Raw genomic sequence first — 18,772 nt, forward strand, 5'->3', positions numbered from 1 at the left:
GTTACAAAGCTTTAAAAATACGAATAAAGAGATCTGAAAATTTATTTTTTTTATATGATTGAAGATTCCATAGAAGTGTAAACACATTTTACCATAATAACCCACAGAATTCCAGCTGTCGGCATTATCGAAAATTCAGTAAGATCGAGTTTACTATTCGTTTATGATAGATTTCACTAACAGAAAAGCCCAATAAACGGGTGACTGCTAATTGTTTTTATTGTTTTATGGTTGTGACCTCCAGAATTTCGACCGAACCACGTGGTACCGTCGGAGACAATCGTGGGGTAATCTCCAGTGCTGAGGTCTCCTACCCCGATTAAACGGCATTTTGTCCCAATTAAGCGAATAAACTATGGCTATTTTCTTGATTATTTTTTTTTGTTTTTTAAGATTTGCCCCAAATAAACGGCTGCCCCGATTAACCGGTGGCCCAAATAACCGGAATCCACTGTAATATAAAAAATAAAATTTAAATCATTGTTACCTTCATTTTGCGTGTTGGTAAGGACTTGCCAGACTTTATCATCAGCTGCTTGCGTAGTTCTTTATTTTCTTTCTCTAGTCTTTCTATTTCCTTTTGATATTTCATCTATAATATTTTAAAAGAAAAACAGAGGTTCTATTTTATTAAGCATTACTCAAAAATAACAGCAAAAACTGACTGCATAAAATTGACACAATATCTTATGATAAGATATCAGCAGAATATCCCCCATGCTTTGTTTTGCACCTTTTTTCTGCTGCTGTGCATTATGAATTGGGAAATGATGAAAACCAGATAGATGTTTTTGGAATTACGAATGCAGCTGATTGGACGATACTTTCTGTGATGTACATGACTGCATCATTGATAGGCTCCAGACTGACTGTAGTGATGTCAAAATTTGCCAGATCTTGGAAGGCATCCCAGTCAGCTTGATCAACCTTCCACCATGGTACCTAAAAGGAAGACACAGTCTCCAACTGTGTAAGCAGGTTATTATGGGGAAGCCCCTGACAATCAGTGGGCATTACTGGACACATTCTGCAACATGATAATATTACCAAAGGACATTGCAACATGAGTAGCTGTTTGTTTGTTTGTTTGTGGGGTTTACAGCACAAGTGCAACACAGTCAGAATGTGCCTAACTATGGTAAATTTCAATTTTTTATCATATATGAATTGTGGATCAAGTTTATAGTGCATTATACAGTTGTATCCAAGGCAAGTAAAGATTTTGTCCATGTTTGGTGTATCTGCCAGGAGGTGAACAATATACAGTGTTCACTGCTGAAAATGAGGCAAAGAGAGTTTCTCGCTCACTGTTGTAAATGGGGCAATCAATGAGTATATGTTGGACAGTAAGATGGGTATCGCAGTTTGTGCACTGTGGTGGATGAGTGGCTGCAAGCAAATAAAGATGTGTCTTGTGTGTGTGTGTGTGTGTGTGTGTGTGTGTGTGTGTGTGTGTGTGTGTGTGTGTGTGTGTGTGTGTGTGTGTGTGTGTGCGTGCGTGTGGCCTAGCCGTACTCGGGCTATCATGACTTCATGTTGGGTGTCTCATATACTGGATTTCCATAGTTTGAGTTTTTTTATACTAAGTAGCTTGTTATTGGGTTGACTCTGCCAGATGGGTTGCCATTATTCAAGACACTGTTTCTTTATAATGAACTTGTAGTCTGATGCAAGTGCAATAAAGGATTGGTCTATAGGATCAGTAGCAGCTTTTGAACCTAGGTCAGCATATTCATTTCCAGCATGAGCAGGGATCCAACAAAAGTGAACTTGTCGTTTCTTCTTCTGCTTTAACTTAATCAGAGTATTCCAGATATGTCTAAGTAAGGGGTTATATCATTCTTCGCATTCAGTTGTGTAGCATGGATAGTGCTAATGGAATCTGTATATATAACACTGTGCAATATGATTGTTGACACTGTGTAATTTAAGGCTATGTGGATAGCCTTAAAAGAAACCTGCAGAGTTCTGCAGTATATAGCTGCTACATTCAGTAGGGAGTTTCTTTACTACAATAATATTGAGAAATAATGCTGCTGATGCACTAACATGGCTGTCAGTTTTAGATATCTCAGTGTAGATTGGTGTGTACTTGCTGTACTGAGTTCTCAATGTGTGACATAAGCTTTCTTTCTTGCATCGTATGCCTCTACTAATGCTAACTCCAAACTCATAAACATACTTTCACTTGTTTATGAGTTAGGAGTTTTGAAGCTCCATTTATGCCATTAAGATCTATAATGATTTTAATTCCCATGCCAAAAGCAGACACTCTACAAATCAAATATAATGGTGAATACAAGAAATTATGGAAGAATCTAAGAGGCCAACGAATATTAGTATTAGCATTAGTAGAGGCATATGATGCAAGAAAGCAAGCTTATATAGCATCAGCCAAAAAAAAAAAAAAAACCACTTCACCCATCCATTCACTTCAAATGTTTCTCTAGTTCTGCCTTGAACTTATTTAAGTTGTTCACCTCCATTACAACAGATGGAAGTTAGTTCCAACTATCAACCACCCACTGGCTAAAGCCAAATTTCTGCACATCTATTCTACAATAATTTTAGTTTGTGAATTGCCCCTCCACAGCTAGCAGTTTTCTGACTCACCTAACATTGCCCCAATAGAATCAATAAATATTCTTGCACCCCTCTATTTAAGCCCATGCACCCTTCTATTCCATCCGTGTAAAAACATTCCTTTTAAAAGCACACCACACAGAGAAAAATTCCACCCCCACAAGCCTTCACATTCTCTGCAGCAATGTTTCTCAACTTTTTTCTTGTTCGCCCCAAAGAACCACGTTCTTATTTTTTGTATCCCCCCCCCCATTTTACTACAAGTAAACCTCTACACTCGAATTCTAAGTGCTTACAGTGAGTTAACTTTTTTGTACTTATATAGTAAAACAGATGACAAGACCAATTTTACGCACATGTTAGCATTAGTATACGAGGCAAGAAAGCAAGCTTATGCAGCATCAGCAAAAAAAAAAAAAAAAACCCTCCCATTTCACCCCTCCCATTCGTTCAAAATGCCTGTCCAGCTCAACCTTAAATTTATTTAGGCTATCAACTTCCAGAACAAAAGATGGAAGTCTGTTCCACCAATCAACTACCCGCTGGCATATACTAGTTTGTTAGTTTGTTTGTTATTGGGTTTTTAGGAGCATTAGCAACTAAGGCCATATTGCTCCGGGATATGCAGTGGTCATTCACTGACCTTTCCGCATCCTCCATATTTGGTAGTGACGGGCTCAAACCTCGGTTTAATCAAGAAGCGTGTGCTATGCACTGCTGCTTTTTCCCACCTGGCTACGGGCATATACTAGCATCGATCACTTCTTTAAATAAAAGCGCATTCATTCAGAATCATATTATATTGATTTACTTAGAGCTGGTATTACTTGGCCAAAAGGCTTTCTGAAACGAGAACCTCATCAAAAGTGGCGTAACTAACCCCTTCAATCCTTTTGTGTTTAGCTTTTTAAAATCTAATATGGACGTTCAATTCATCACGGAAGAATATTCTTGTGCTGCTTATGTCAGTCGTCGAATATGTAAATAAAACCAATCACAGGATTAGCAATTTACAACATAAATCGTTCCTAATTATTGAAATTAGGAACGTGCATCCTGAATTTGGCATCATTGAAATTAAAAGAAAATTAAGCATTGACATGCTCATCTCTGTTGAAATTACTAGTCAAATGGCTGCTTGATATTTTGCTTCGTCAAATGACGTCCAAAAGTTCAGTTGTAACTTATATACCTACCGTGTCACTAATCGAGCGACAGCATAACAGAAAACAGAACGAAGAAACGAAATGGGAAAACATGGGTGACGATTCTACTGACATTTGGAAAGAGAATTAGTTTGATAAGTAAGAGAAGAGGATGATGAGATACAAGTTCAAACGGGCCAGAATTGGTAATAACATCTTTGATCTTCCACCAGTAAACAGCCGGCTAATGCCCTCTACTTACTCTACTGAATCAATGTTAGTGACAGCATTGACGACATTTAGGAAGTGACATAATTTACATAATTTCCGTTTCACATTTTAGTCAAAGATGTTTTCACATAAAACATCTTTCATGAGTACAGGGTACACACAAGCTTTTTTCAATATCAAAGAAGACCACATCCATGTGTTCTGTCCGTACAAAGGTATCACAGGTCCTTCTGTCCTAATCAAAAAGTCGAGAGTGGATCTTCGTTCAAGGAAGCTGCATTGCACTGGAATTCGGAGGTCATTTCGAGCTAGAAACCAGGATAGCCGGGTGTTGATAATTGTTTCCATGACTCTGCTCATACATGTCCATGACTGTGAGTGCAATAGGTCAATAATGTTGCGGCTTTATAGGATCTTTGCTGTTGTTATGAGGATTTGAAGGCGCATCAGCTACTTTGGCTATAATGTGCCTTAGCATCTTTGCCTGGTTTTGGAAATGCCAAACCATATGCATGATGCCATTTCTTTAGAAGTGTTTTCTTTGAATATTCTGTTATGGAGAAGTAATAGTGTCTTGAGGGTCGGCTCAGTATGTTCTGCTATCATGGTAAAATGTATTCCATCTGACCCAACCACACTGAGTTTGGTAGAGGCTAGAGAACGGTGCAATTCTGACATTTTGAAAGGGACATTGTATATTGCACTGGATGCTGTTTCAAAATTGAGTAAGTGTTCATCAGCTTGTCCCTTGTATGCCTGAAAATGTGCAGTATATGATGAAGTAGCTGAGATTTCCAGGAACAATCTACCAGAGTATTTGCAATCTCCTCTGGTTTTGTAGAATCATACCACAGACAGTGCACATGGGACAGTGATTCATGGGTGTTTTGCATATTTGCTGTATTTTGGCTGATATTGTTTGCTGGTCGGCATAACACATTTTGCCTTTCCCCTTGCCTGTTTAAAACGGATGAGATTTCCTGTTGTCGGAAACTTTCCAAAGATGTTACATGGTCTGTTCTCCTTTTCAGCAGCACTACATTTATCATTCACCACACCTTTGAGAAGGCTGATATTACTGTGGATTGTTTGGGTGATTCCCACTTCATCCACTGCCTGCAGTGAAAAAAAAAACAAAAAAAAAAAACAATTTTAATGAAAACCCCAAGGCACGAGAGGTATTAGAACCTATGGTATTTAGTACTGTACTCATTAGCTAGGATATGATGCGTAAAGTGAGTGTGGCCAATTCGTAGTCTGGTAAACATTACTTCTCTGCGACTTTTTCTGATACTTGAGTTCCATATTTCTGGATTCAGTTTAATTTCTTGGAGTTTATAATTGGTTTGATTTCTGCATATCTAGGCCCATTCACCTTCACTTGCTCTAATAATAATTGGCCTAAAATCAGTGTATGGTACTATTATTGTTTTGTTTGGCAATTCTGATGCCGACTTGGCTGCACTGTCTGCTTTTTCATTGCCTTCTATTCCAGAATGTCCTGGAATCCAGCAAAGAGTTATTTCAGGGTTTTTTTTTTTACATTGGTTGATAAGAAGGCCAATTTCTTGTAGAAGAGGATGGTGAGAATGTTGTTTACCTTGTATGGCTAAAACAGCACTGAGTGAATCAGAATATATTAGGACAGAGAGAGACGACTGTTGACATATTTCACTTAATGCAAGCTGTATAGCATACAGTTCTGCAGAAAGTATACTGCACTCAACTGGAACGGATTTTGAGATTACGTGTGAAGGGAATACAGCTATTGCACATATATGTGAGAGGGGACTTAGAGCCATCTGTATATTTTATGAGTTTCCCAGTGTGTTCCGAAATATAGTTGGCACGTAACTGTCGGATGTTAAGTGACGAAATGGTATTTTTTGACCACTCAGCGAAGTATAGATCAATGTCTATATCATATCTATTCCATGGAGGTAAAGGCAGATTTGTACTTTCCACAATTTTATTGAGATCAATTTTCTACTTCTGTATTACTTCTTGAAGACGTGTTCCAGCAGGTCTGGGTTCATTAGGCTTGGCTTCGTAAAGTGGTATACCTCAGCAAACCAAAGAGGTTTGCTGAGGTATACCCAGCAAGGATGAGATGGAGAGTTTGTTATTTTGGCACTACAGGTTTTAAATGGTTACTTACTTACTTTTGGACCTCCAAATCACTTATCGAGGTTTTTGCTGTATAAGACCCAATTTGGGTGGGTGGAATAGAGTTTCAGGTAGACAGACAATGAAGCATTGCCTTCTCCAAAATTTTAAAGGAGAAGCCACAAGTGGAAAATGAGAATGTCAAGCAGAAGTTTGCCTTGATAATATGTCAACCTCTTCTAGCAGGGATTTCAGTTTAAAAGCAAACTGTAGTAACCACTCTCATTGAAGCAATAAGGACAGTTCATTTGTTTCCACAAGAAATGGAGGATATTTGACCCTGTCATGCACATTAGCATTAGCATTAGTAGAGGCATTTGATGCAAGAAAGCAAGCTTATGCAGCATCAGCCAAAAAAAAAAACCCACTTCCACTTCACCCCTCTGTTCGTTCAAAATACCTGTCCAGTTGAGCCTTAAACTTATTTAGGCTATCAACCTCCACTACAAGGGATGGAAGTCTATTCCACCAACCAACCACCTGCTGGCTAAAGGCAAATTTCCGCACGTCTATCCTACATCTGTCTTTCCTCAATTTGTATTTATGCCCTCTCAGGTGATTATTCTGAGCTAGAGGAAGAATCCCATCAGCATTGAGCATGCTCAAACCATTCAAGGCTTTATACACCTCTATCAGATCACCTCGCTGGTGCCTAGTCTCCAGACACTGTAATTTGCAAAACTTAAGCCTTTCTTCGTAAGAGCACCCCTTTGTTCCATTCACTAATCTTGTTGCCCTTCTCTGTACTCGTTCCACAGCTCTACATCCTTCTTGAAATGAGGCCTCCAGACCTGTATACAGTACTCTAGGTGTGGTCTGACCATTGCCTTATACAAGGGAATAATCACCTCCTTATCCCTGCTGGAAAAATTCCTGTATATCATTGACAATACTCCATGAGCTACTCTTGCAGCCCGTCTGCACTGCTCAGAGAACTTCATATCTGCCTGCACAACCACCCCCAAGTCCCTTTCATTCTCTACCACTGTCAGTGTAGTACCACAGAGTTGATACGTTGCTCTGGGGTTGCTGTTTCCCATGTGTAGTACTTTACATTTGTCAATGTTAAACTTCATTTGCCACCTCTCAGCCCATCTGCTCAACCTTTCCAGATCCTGTTGCAGCAGCATAGTGTCAGTAGTGTCCTTGACAACCCTGCCAACCTTTGTATCATCTGCAAACTTGGACATTAAGCTCGATATACCATCATCAATATCATTTATAAATACAGAAAACAATAATGGACCCAACGCTGAGCCCTGAGGGACTCCACTAATAACATTAGTCCACGATGAGCAGTGTCCATTGATTACCACTCTGTCTTCTCCCCCTCAACCACCCCTTTATCCATAGCAGCAATTTGCCTCCAATGTCACACTGCTCCAATTTGTGTAGAAGTCTTCCATGTGCAACAGTATCAAAAGCCTTTCTAAGATCCAAGTATATAATATCAAAGCTATTCCCTGCATCCAGTTCTTTTGTGACTGCATCATAATATCCAATCAAATTGGTCAGGCAAGACTTCCCCTTAACAAAACCATGCTGTGTCCGAGCTATAACTGAAGTCTTGTCTAAATGATCCTGCAGTGCTTCTTTAACCAGTGCCTCCATTAATTTTCCTGGAACAGAAGTTAAGCTCACAGGTCTATAATTACTTGTGTCAGTCTTTGATCCTCCTTTGTGAATTGGGGTCACATTTGCACATTTCCAGTCTATGGGTACCTCCCCTGAGTCCAAGGAAGCTCTCATAATTATGGCTAAGGGTTTGCTTACTTCCTTTGCTGCCTCCTTTAATATAACTGGATAGATCCCATCCACCCCAGGTGCCTTTCTTGTGTTTATCTTCAACAGTTTCTCCTCCACTTTACTCCCAGTTATTTCAAGATTCTGTAGCTTACTGCTAGAGTTGAATACACCCCTGGCATTCCCCTCGCTGAATAACTCCTCATGTGTGAATGTCGATGCAAAATATTCATTTAGTTTTTTAGCTACCTGAGCAGGGTCATCAACATTTGTAAGCTGTACTTTGTGTACAGCTTACAAATATAATAAGGAAAGGTAAACTTTTTATTTAATGAATCCCAAATAATTTTGCCTTCAGTACTACTGGTACAATATTTTGTCCAAGCAAGCCTTATGCTTGTGTAATCCAGAACCTGAATTGAACTTCAGACAAAATACTATACCAATAAAAAAAAAATATACAAAAATGATTTACCTGGGAGTGAGAACCTGAAATTATTGCCACTGCTCATGAGTTGAGAGGATTAATGGCTTATAGCAGTTATCATTCAATATTCCTCAAGTTGACCAATTGGAAAAATATGATTAGGTCATCTACATAGAGGCACTATATACAGTTAGAGGAAGTTGCTCAGTAATGGAATTCACTTAAATGGCAAACAGTATAATACTTAAAACGATCCTTGAGATACTTCCCCCCTCCTCTTGACAAAAAGAATTAGAGAGGATAATGCATACACCATGTTGGATAAACCAACAGGATAAAAAATTCTTAACAAAACTAGAGAGGTGATCTTAAGGCCAATGCTATAAAGGTCTTTTAAAATACCAAATCTCGAAGTTATATCATAAACCTTTTTCATGTCAAAGAACATGGAGAGGTGATCTCATTTTTGGAAAGATAGGCTTAGGCCTGATGTAGCCGAGTGGTCAGGAGTGAGAGTGCATTAGCACACACTCTTTGAACGGACCAGGGTTCAAATCCCTGACTGCTAAATACGATAAACATTTGTATGATTGATTCATTGTAAACTACTATATAATATCGGTGTAAATACACCAAAGTTTACCCACAAATTTAACTGAGTAGTGTAAAGGTATAGTTTGATTTTATCTCATATTGTGGCTACCTTCACAACAAGATACCAGGTATCGCACTACTTTGAATAAATAATGCTTCTCTAGTAGAGGAGGCTACTATTATTTATTCTCAGTGGGCACCACCACCCAGAGGGCACCATTTCGGAGCTTGTTGGCTCACTCATCAGTGGGCAGGCAGATACCCTGATAATGCTAATTTGTGGTTGTGAAGTTAATTCCACAATATGAGTCAAAAGGTTGAAGATAATGATAACATTTTGAAGCCTAAATGCACAAGGCATAATGTGTTATGGATTGAAATTAACTGTATAATATCAACGTAAATACACCATAGTTTACACATAAATTTAACTACTTGAGTAACGTAAAGGCATCGTTTCATATCATATAGTTAATTTCAATCCACAACACATTATGCATTGTCTTCAAAATGTTGTCATTATCTTCACCATTTGGCATCTCTCATATTGTGAAATTAACTTCAAAACCACGATGGCATGTTTGCATTCTGTAAAGTTAAAATTCCCCATTATGAGACATTCTGATTTGATGGCCCACTCTGATTTGATTTCCCTGCATACCTGTTTGGTATAAAGTTTTGTTTTTCCTGTACTTATATCACACCAAATTGACTCAACATTGCACTTGTCACCCAAGTCAACTGGATGCACTGCCTTAGATTTAATATTTTTCTTAGCATTCAGCGACTTAATCAGTACTTCAAATTCATCAAATTTAATTACAATGCTCCTAGCATTAGTGTATATGCAAGTATACATGCATGTATTCTTACTCTTAGTTACCCTAACACAACCCATGTATTCATTTGTTTCTAGATGACTCACAGCAGGGCCTGAAATTGAATTTGTTGACTTGAATTTGTGGGTTGGTCACACAAATAAAAGCAAGAGTTTTGTAGATTTCTTGGATGACTGTTTTCTAGACAGGCAACAAGAGGAAGCAATACTCTCGATCTGATTATCACAGGGACTCTTCAGGCAGTAAGAATCTGCAGGTAAAAAAACCCACTAGGTGGCAGCAATCATAGCTTACTAATGTGGGATTAAATTAAAGACATGACTAATGTCAAGAGTAAAGGAAAAGCTTTTGCCTTCGTAAGGGTGAACACAGAAGTCTCAGACAGTTTTTGTGTGCAGTAGGACTAACTGATGATGTTACCAACAGCAAATTTTACATGGGAAGTATTTGGGGAATTAATCAAAGAAGCTACTAGGATTTTCATACCAAAAATATAAATACTGTTCAATGCTAAAAACAAAATGAATGTCAGATGAACTATTCAGACATGAAGCAGAGAAGAAAAGTTCATGGTATGCATATAAATTCTCAAGTGATGCAGAAGCTTATGGTAGATATATATTACTCTATAGCATTAGCAGAGGCATATGATGCAAGAAAGCAAACTTATGCAGCATCAGCCAAAAAAAAAAAAAAAAAAACTGCTCCCATTTCACCCCTCCATTCATTCCAAATACCTGTCCAGCTCAACCTTAAATTTATTTAGGCTATCAACCTCCACAACAAAAGATGGAAGTCTGTTCCACCAACCAACTACCCGCTGGCTAAAGGTGAACTTCCACACATCTATCCTACAACTGTCTTTACTCAATTTGAATTTATGCCCTCTCAGGTGATTATTCTGAGCAATAGGAAGAATCCCATCAGCATTGAGCTTGCTCAAACCATTCAAGGCTTTATACACCTCAATCAGGTCACCTTGCAGGTGCCTAGTCTCCAGACACTGTAATCTGCAAAACTTAAGCCTTTCTTCATAAGAGCAACCCTTCATTCCATTCACTAATCCTGTTGCCCTTCTCTGTACTCGTTCCAACAGCTCTACATCCTTCTTAAAATGAGGCCTCCAGACCTTTATACAGTACTCAAGGTGTGGCCTGACCATTGCCTTATACAAGGGGATAATCACCTCCTTATCCCTGCTATAATCAAGTCACAAAAGAAATTAGGCAAACTAAGACAGATTATGAGAAGTCTGGCAAAAAAAATGCAAAGAAAAACAGCAAAGAATTCTATGCTTATATTAACGGTAGAAGGAAGGGGGTTGAATCATATTGGTGTTAAGCGGGTTAACAGTTTATGACCCTGCTCAGGCTGCAGAAAAATTGAATAGGTATTTTGCAACTACATTCACAGAGGAGGAATTCTTTAGGGAAGGGGATGCCAGAAGTTTATCAAACTTTAAAGATGAGCTATGTGACTTCGTGATAACTGAAAAGAAAGTGGAGGAGAAATTGTTGAGGAATCTATCCAATTATATTTAGGATGTAAGCAAACCCTTAGCCATAATTATGGAACATCCTTGGATTCAGGGGAGATCCCTATGGACTGGATATGTGCAAATATATCTCCAATTCATAAAGGGGTATCAAAAGGCAACATGAGTAATTTACAGATCTGTTAGCTTACCGTCTGTTCCAGGGAAAATAATGGAATCACTGGTTAAAGAAGCAATGCAGGACCATTTGGACTGGCATGCAACTATACTACAATCTCATCGCGGATTTGAAAAGGGGCAGTCTTGTTTAACCAATCTGATAGCTTACTAGGATGTAGTGACCAAGGAACTGGATACAAAAAATAATTTTGACATCATATACTTAAATTTGAGGAAGGCTTTTGGTACTATTGCACATAAAAGACTGCTCTATATAAACTGGAACCAATGTGGCATGGGGCAAGTTACTGCAATGGATAAAGGGATGGTTAAGTGGAAGAATACAGAGAGTGGTTATTAATGGGCATTGCTTGTTGTTGTTGACTAATGATATTAGTGGAGTTTCCCATGTTTCAGTGTTGAGTCCATTGTTGTTTTCAATATTTATCAATGATATTGATGAATGCATATCAGGCTTAAAGGTGCTCTTACATCTGCATCTGATGTTTGCAGATGATACAAAGGTTGGCAAAGTGGTTAACAATGGTCATCAGGTGAGCTACTGCAACAAGATCTAGAAAAATTGGGTCAATGGGCTGAGCAACTTTACAGAAACAGAAACTTTACTGCCAGTTGAAGTTTAACATTGGCAAATGCAAGGTACTCAGATGGGTAGCAGTAACCCCAGTGTGTGTGTTACTACACTCAGGGTAGTGGAAGACCTGGGTAACTGGGTCAGACATGAAATTCTCTGAGTAGTGCAGATATGCTACTAGGACAGCTAATGGAGTTTTGTAAATGATATACAGAAACTTTACTAGCAGAGATAAGGAGGTGATTATCCTTTTGTATAAGGCAATGGTTATGCCAAATATTGAGTACTCTATACAGGGCTGGAGGCCTATTAAGAAGTTCTTAGAATGGTGCAGAGAAGGACAACCAGACCGGTGAAGGAAACATAAAGGTGCTCCTATCTAGAAAGGCTTCAGTTCTGCAAATTGCAGCGTCTTGAGAAGAGGCCCCTGTGAGGAGATCTGATTGAGTATGCTGAATGTCAATGGTATTCTTTCAGTTGCTGAGACTACGCACGTGAGGGGGCATAAATTCAAGTTGAGGAAGAATGGTTGTAGGACAGATGTGCAGAAGTTTGCCTTCAGTCAGTAGGTTTGGAACAGGCTTCCACCGGCTGTTGTGGAACTGGATGGGTTGAATAAATTCAAGGAAGAACTAGACAAATTCTTAGAGGGTAGGGATGGGTGAACTGGTGGTATTTTTTGGCTGATATAAGTATGCTTTCTTGCACAATTTGCCATTATTACTACTACTTTAAATGTGTCCAATTTAATTAAATGGTTCAAAGTGGATCCGTTTCTTTGTAAATCATACTGATTTCGAAAATGAGGTTACTTGATTTTAATTATCACATAAGATGAATGGTGACCATTCTTTCCAAGATACTGCAGAAACAGCTAGTCAGAGCAATAAGGCAATAGGTTAAAACTTCAAGATCCTTTCCTGGCTTAGAGGAGGCAAGAGCAGTTGCCATATGCCAGGTGTCTAGTAACTGCTCTTCTAGAAAGATTCTGCTAAACAGAAGGAGGTTGAGGTTACCCACAAATTCTGATGGAAGACATTTAATCATTTCATAATGATTGTCATTTTGTCCAATATCGCTTGTTTTGTTAAGAGTCAAAGCAATTTTTAACTCTCCTACAGTGAATGGAAAATTATAAGCATGAAAACCCTTTGATTTAAAGTTACTTTTTAAACTTTCTCTTTCTAGAACAGAAAATCAGAGGAATAAGATGGAGTTGCAGAGATGTTAGAAAATGTTTTCCCAAAAGCATTGGCTATTGCAGTTTTTCATTTTTCTGTTGTCAGCCTCAACTACCTGTGATGAAGACAACCTATTGCAGTGATCGACGACTTGCTAGCTAAAGTAAACTCCCTACCATCTAGTCTAAACCCTGCAATTTCAATTTATGCCCATGAGTTCTGTAATTCTCTATAACAGTGAAAATTCCATCTTTGTTCATTTTACTAACCCCTCTCAGAGCCTTATAAACCTCAATCAGGTCACTTCTAAAGTATCTTATTTCCAAGCTCTGTAGTCTTTCCTTATATTAGAGTTGGGAAGGAGATTAGCTCTGCGCAGTAAAGTTTTTAGGGCTCCGGCTAATAGAGAAGTCTTTCTTAAATTTTTACCATTTCATTGATTTAATTGGTATATTAATTTATTTTCTAGAAGTAGCTTTATATTCCTAGTTATGACATTCATTTTATTTTGAATTTAGATAGAGATTTTGTAGGTTATTACTTAGTATCGGTAAAACTTGAACTATTCAAAACTTGCTGCCATTGCTGTAGTATCCATAGGGAATAGTGTAACATATATCTCAAACTTGATAGTGTAAAGGTATAACGTAAAACTAGATAGCGCAATACGTAGCACTGTAGCGGGAATACATTAGCTGAGTACAGCATTAGCAATTAATCAATTAAATTTATAAATCTTTTTTAATTTTTATTGTTAATTAAATTGTATTTAAATGGAAATCATGCCCCAGACAAGAACAGCAAAGCAACGTGTGCAATGTAGCAAAAGTGCTGTGATTAGGATAAAGAACGGAAGGGGCGATTCTCCAGCGCATCAGTCTAAAAAAATGTGCAAAATGTGACATATTTGTGGATCTTTCTCGAACAAGACATGTTCTAGCCAATGGTGGATGTCTTTGTGTGCAATAGGTGCAGAGAATGAAATTAGACACCACTCAGCGTTTTGATGGGCATCTATGGGAGCTTGAAGTGTCAGGTAGATGCCCTTGAAGGAATTAAAATGGGAAAGCCATCAAGCCAAAGCTCACTCTTGTGCACCAAGCAACACAGAGGCAATCTTCGCGGCAGAATGCGCTGGTTCCTCAGGAGTTAGTTATTGTTGGGAACTCAATTGTCAGGGAAACGGGAAATATATTGTGCAAAAACAATAGGTGGAATAGGACCAGGGTATGTCTGCCAGGAGCAGAAGTTGATGATGTTGTAAAGCAAATCTTTTAAGGGCACAAAAGGTGATATCGTTGTACACATTAGCACTAATGACATTAAGTGTAGGAGATCTGTGCATTTACTTAGCAAGTAAAGGTCAATATTAAAAAAAATTTGCAAGTTAGGGTTAAATTTGAAAGTGTCTGCAATCCTGCACAGACACAATAGGAGGGAGTATATGATGAGAGCCTTGTCAATCAATTCGGCCTTGGAGAGATCGTGCAGGGCTCATGAAGTAGAATTTTTCTCAGTGAGGTCTGTGCTTTTTAACAGGAGAGATTGCTTCTACAGGGATGGGATACACTTAAAGAAAAAGGGTGCAAGAATATTTGCTGATGCTATCGAGGCAATGTTGGGTGAGCCAGAAAAACTGCTAGCTTGGGGGAGGGGGATTCACAGACTAATAGATTAACGGCAGCCTCAGGCAGAGGTGGAAATGATTCTTGCACTGCTTCTATTGGAATGGGCAGCAGCTCGGAAAGCAAGTTGCTGGGGATTTCAGCAACTGATGGGAGTCATCATGGAACAAGTAAATACATGGGTTGTGTTAGGGTAACTAAGAAGAGTACGAACAGGTACATATATACTTGCATGTACACCAATGCTAGGAATACAGTAAATAAAGTTCATGAATTTGAAGTGCTGGTTAAGACATCAAAGGCAGATATTCTGGAGTTATCACAGATCTGGTGTCACACAGAAATAAGAAATGCAATATTGGAATTTGGAGAGTACAATGTGTGTAGAAAGGATAGACAGGATAGGAAGGAAGGATGTTAGTTAAGAAACACAATCTAAGGAAGTGCATCCAGTTGACATAGATGGACAGTGCAATGTGACATTAAGCACTAAGAACGCAAAAATGATGGTAGGAGTTTGTAGGTCTAATGACTGATGAGTGCAAAGAACAGCTGTATAGAGAAATAGAGAGGGGCAATAAATCAGTTTGTCTTATAATGAGTGATTTTAACTGCCCAGATACAGATTGGAACTTGTGGGTTGGTCACTCACACACTAGCAAAGCTTTTGTGGATTTATTGAATTATTGTTTTCTACAGCAGCATGTTAGAGAGGCAGAAAGAGGGAGTAACACTCTTGATCTGATTATCAGCAGTGATTATTCAAGCATTAAGAATGTATAGATAAAGAAACGACTAGGTGGCAGTGATCAGTGTACTGATGTGGGATTTACTTAAAGATGTAATTACCATCAGGGTAAAGGGAAGAGTTTTTGCTTCATAAAGGTGACTACAGTGGTCTCAGAGATTTTTTAAGTTCTATACAGTGGAACCAACTGATGATGTTACCAACAGCAAATTCTAAATGGGAAGAGTCAAGGAAGTAATTTTGGAAGCTATTAGGCTTTTTGTTCCAACTAAGAAATGCTGTTCTAGGTTTAGGCCCAAATGGATATCAGATGAACTAATCAGACTCGTGGCAGAGAAGAAAAATGCATGGGATGCACCTAAATTGTTAGGCGACACAGAAGCCTATGGTAGATACAAAGATAGTCTATAATCAAGTCACAAAGTAGGAGAGGCAAGCGAAGGCAGATAATGAGAAATCTTTCACAAAGGATGCAAATAAAAACAGCACACTTCTTTACTTATATAAACTCTAAAAGGAAGGGGATGAATCAGATTGGCCCACTTGATATAAATGGGTTAACTGTAGATGATCATTCTCATATAGCTGCGAAACTAAGTGAGTATTTTGCAACTACATTCACACATCAGGATTTATTCAAGGAGGAGAGAGCCAGATGTTCATCAAACTCTTACAGGTTGTAATAATGTTATATTGTTTTTAGGAGCATTAGCAACTAAGGCCATATTGCTCCGCGGGGGATATGTGGTGGTCATTCCCTGACCTTTCCGCATCCTCCGTATTTGGTGGTCACGGGATCGAACCCCAGTCTAATCAAGAAGTGTGTGTGCTACACACTGTTGCTCCTGCCCACCTGGCTACGGAGGCACCAACTCTTACAGGGAATTAAATGATTTTGTAATAACCAGGGTGGCCACCTATACCAATATGGCTTGGATTGTCCTGATAAAAAATTTTTCAACTCCAACTTCCCGATAATACCATCATTTTCCCAATAAGTGAGGAAAAAACTTAATTTATTGATTTTACATATTTGTAATTAATTCTTATTGGAATCTAATGGATTTTAAAAATTAATTTTAATGTTTTATTAATTCTAATTCTTAATCTAAACAAAATGCCTTTACATTCTAAAGGCATTTTGTTCGTCACTAAATAATGAAGAAAAGAAAATGCACGTTGATATAAAAAAAAAAAAAAAAAAAATTGGTGTAAATTTTTCTCAATTTCCGGAGGCAAATAATTTGTCTCAAATTGTAAGCTCCATATTAAGCTTTTCGTATTCAAATGCTTCATCAGAAAGAGCTTAATGAAAACTGCTTGACAGAAAGAGAGAAACCGTCTTTTATTAGAAAATTTAGAAGTTGAACATGTCTTGTTCAGAATTTAAAAACATTAAAATCTTCGGAAGGAGAAGAAATTTTAAAACTAGCGAAAATCTAAAGAAAAATATATAAAGTAAAAGTAGTCTTCCTCGCCATTTTTAAAATAACTGTTAAGAATAATATTACAGTTTATATATGACAAATACATATTAATAACAATCATATAACAAATAAATACTATGATTGACTGATAAAAAAAAAAGTATTTTAATTGTAATTTTATATTTTACTTTTACTTTTCGAAGCAAAAAAATGCTGTGCTACACATTTCGTTTCAAGTTGTCCCGCTTACCAATTTTAAAAATATGGTCACCATGGTAATAACTGAGAGCAAAGCAGAGAATTTCTTGAAGTTAAACATGAGAAAGGCACCAGCATAGATGGGCTCTATCCAGTAATATTAGAGGAAGCAGCAAAGGAAGTAAGCAAACCCTTAGCCATAATTATGAGAGCATTCTTGGACTCAGGAAGTCCCCACAGACTGGAGACGTGCAAATGTATCTCCTTATCACAAAGAGGGATCAAAGGGTGACTCAAGTAATTATATACCTGTTACTTTCACTTCTGTTCTAGGGAAAATAATGGAGTCACTAGTTAAAGAAGAAATGCAGGATCATCTAGACAAGACAGCAGTAATAATTCAGTTCATAGCATGGGTTTGTTAAGCGGAAGTCTTGTTTGACTAATTTGATTGAATACTATGATGTGATCACAAAGAAACTGGATGCAAAAAATAATTTTGATACCATATACTTGGATTTCAGGAAAGCTTTTGATACTGTTGCACAGGGAAGACTACTATACTACTAAATTGGAGCAGTATGCCATTAAGGGCAAGTTGCTACAATGGATAAAAGGATGATTGAGTGAGAGAAGACAGAGTGGTAATCAATGGATACTGGTCTAGGGGGACTAATGCTATTAGTGGTGTCCCTCAGGATTTGGTGTTGGGCCCATTGTTGTTTTGTATATTTATCAATGATATTGATGAAGGTATATTACGCTTAATGTCAAAGTTTGCAGATGATACAAAGGTTGGCAGTGTTTTTAATAACAGTAATGACAGTATGCTGCTGCAATAGGATCTGTAAAAGTTGGGCAGATGGGCTGAGAAGTGGCAATTGAAGTTTAACATTGAAAAATGCAAACTACTACATATGGGTAAAAGTAACCCCAGAGAAATGTACCAACTGGGTGGTGTTACACTCAGGTAGTGGAGAATGAAAGAGACCTGGGGGTAGTTGTGCAGTCAGATATGAAATTTTCTGAGCAGTGCAGAGAGGTTGCCAGAGTAGTAGTAGCATTTGAGGTTTTTTGGCACAAGGGCCTCTTGGGCCATATTGTACCTGTTCGTGATTTAGTTATTACTAATTTCACGTTATTATGATTAGATATAACAATACAAGTTTATGCGTTTTAAATACTGAAACAGTACCTCCAAATTTGCTTTATTACCGAGAATATGTGACAAGATTAAAGGTTTCTGTAAGTTGGATAGGGAGCTAAAGCTGGATTTTCAGACAGATGAAAGTTCAGGACATTCAATGAAAATATTGTTTTATTGTTAGGTGCGACTGGCAAAAGAAACACTGAGGAGAATTCTCTCTCAGAAGCAAATACAGATGAGTTGGATGCGAATGACCGATGCAAAGTCTTGCCAAAATCACTTCTTGTTGTCTGCTTCTCCTGAAACTAGATAACCACTGTTGTGGCTCTTTTTAACCTGCAACAGTTTATTATTGATTTGAGTTTGCTAGAGTTGTTTTCTACATGTATTTTTTTATAATGGATTTGTAGTCAGTGTAGGGCACTTTCAGTTGAGTGGAAAATCTAGAGTTGGGATGTTTAGAAGCAGC

At 38.0% G+C, this 18,772-nt stretch overlaps 1 protein-coding gene across 4 annotated transcripts in view; it reads right to left on the minus strand.

Moving 5' to 3' along the window:
• Positions 1-18,772, minus strand: part of Opa1 (Opa1 mitochondrial dynamin like GTPase) — a 648,761-nt gene that overhangs the window by 530,739 nt on the left and 99,250 nt on the right. For all 4 annotated transcript variants that reach the window (XM_090383387.1, XM_090383386.1, XM_090383389.1 and 1 more), the window contains one exon: positions 488-592. In XM_090383387.1, coding sequence (XP_090239513.1) covers positions 488-592 — 105 coding nt within the window. The remainder of the gene's footprint in view (positions 1-487; positions 593-18,772) is intronic.

The sequence above is a fragment of the Mastigoproctus giganteus genome, chromosome 10, assembly GCF_048544385.1.
Source record: "Mastigoproctus giganteus isolate SK-2022 chromosome 10, ASM4854438v1, whole genome shotgun sequence".
Lineage (NCBI taxonomy): Eukaryota > Metazoa > Arthropoda > Arachnida > Uropygi > Thelyphonidae > Mastigoproctus > Mastigoproctus giganteus.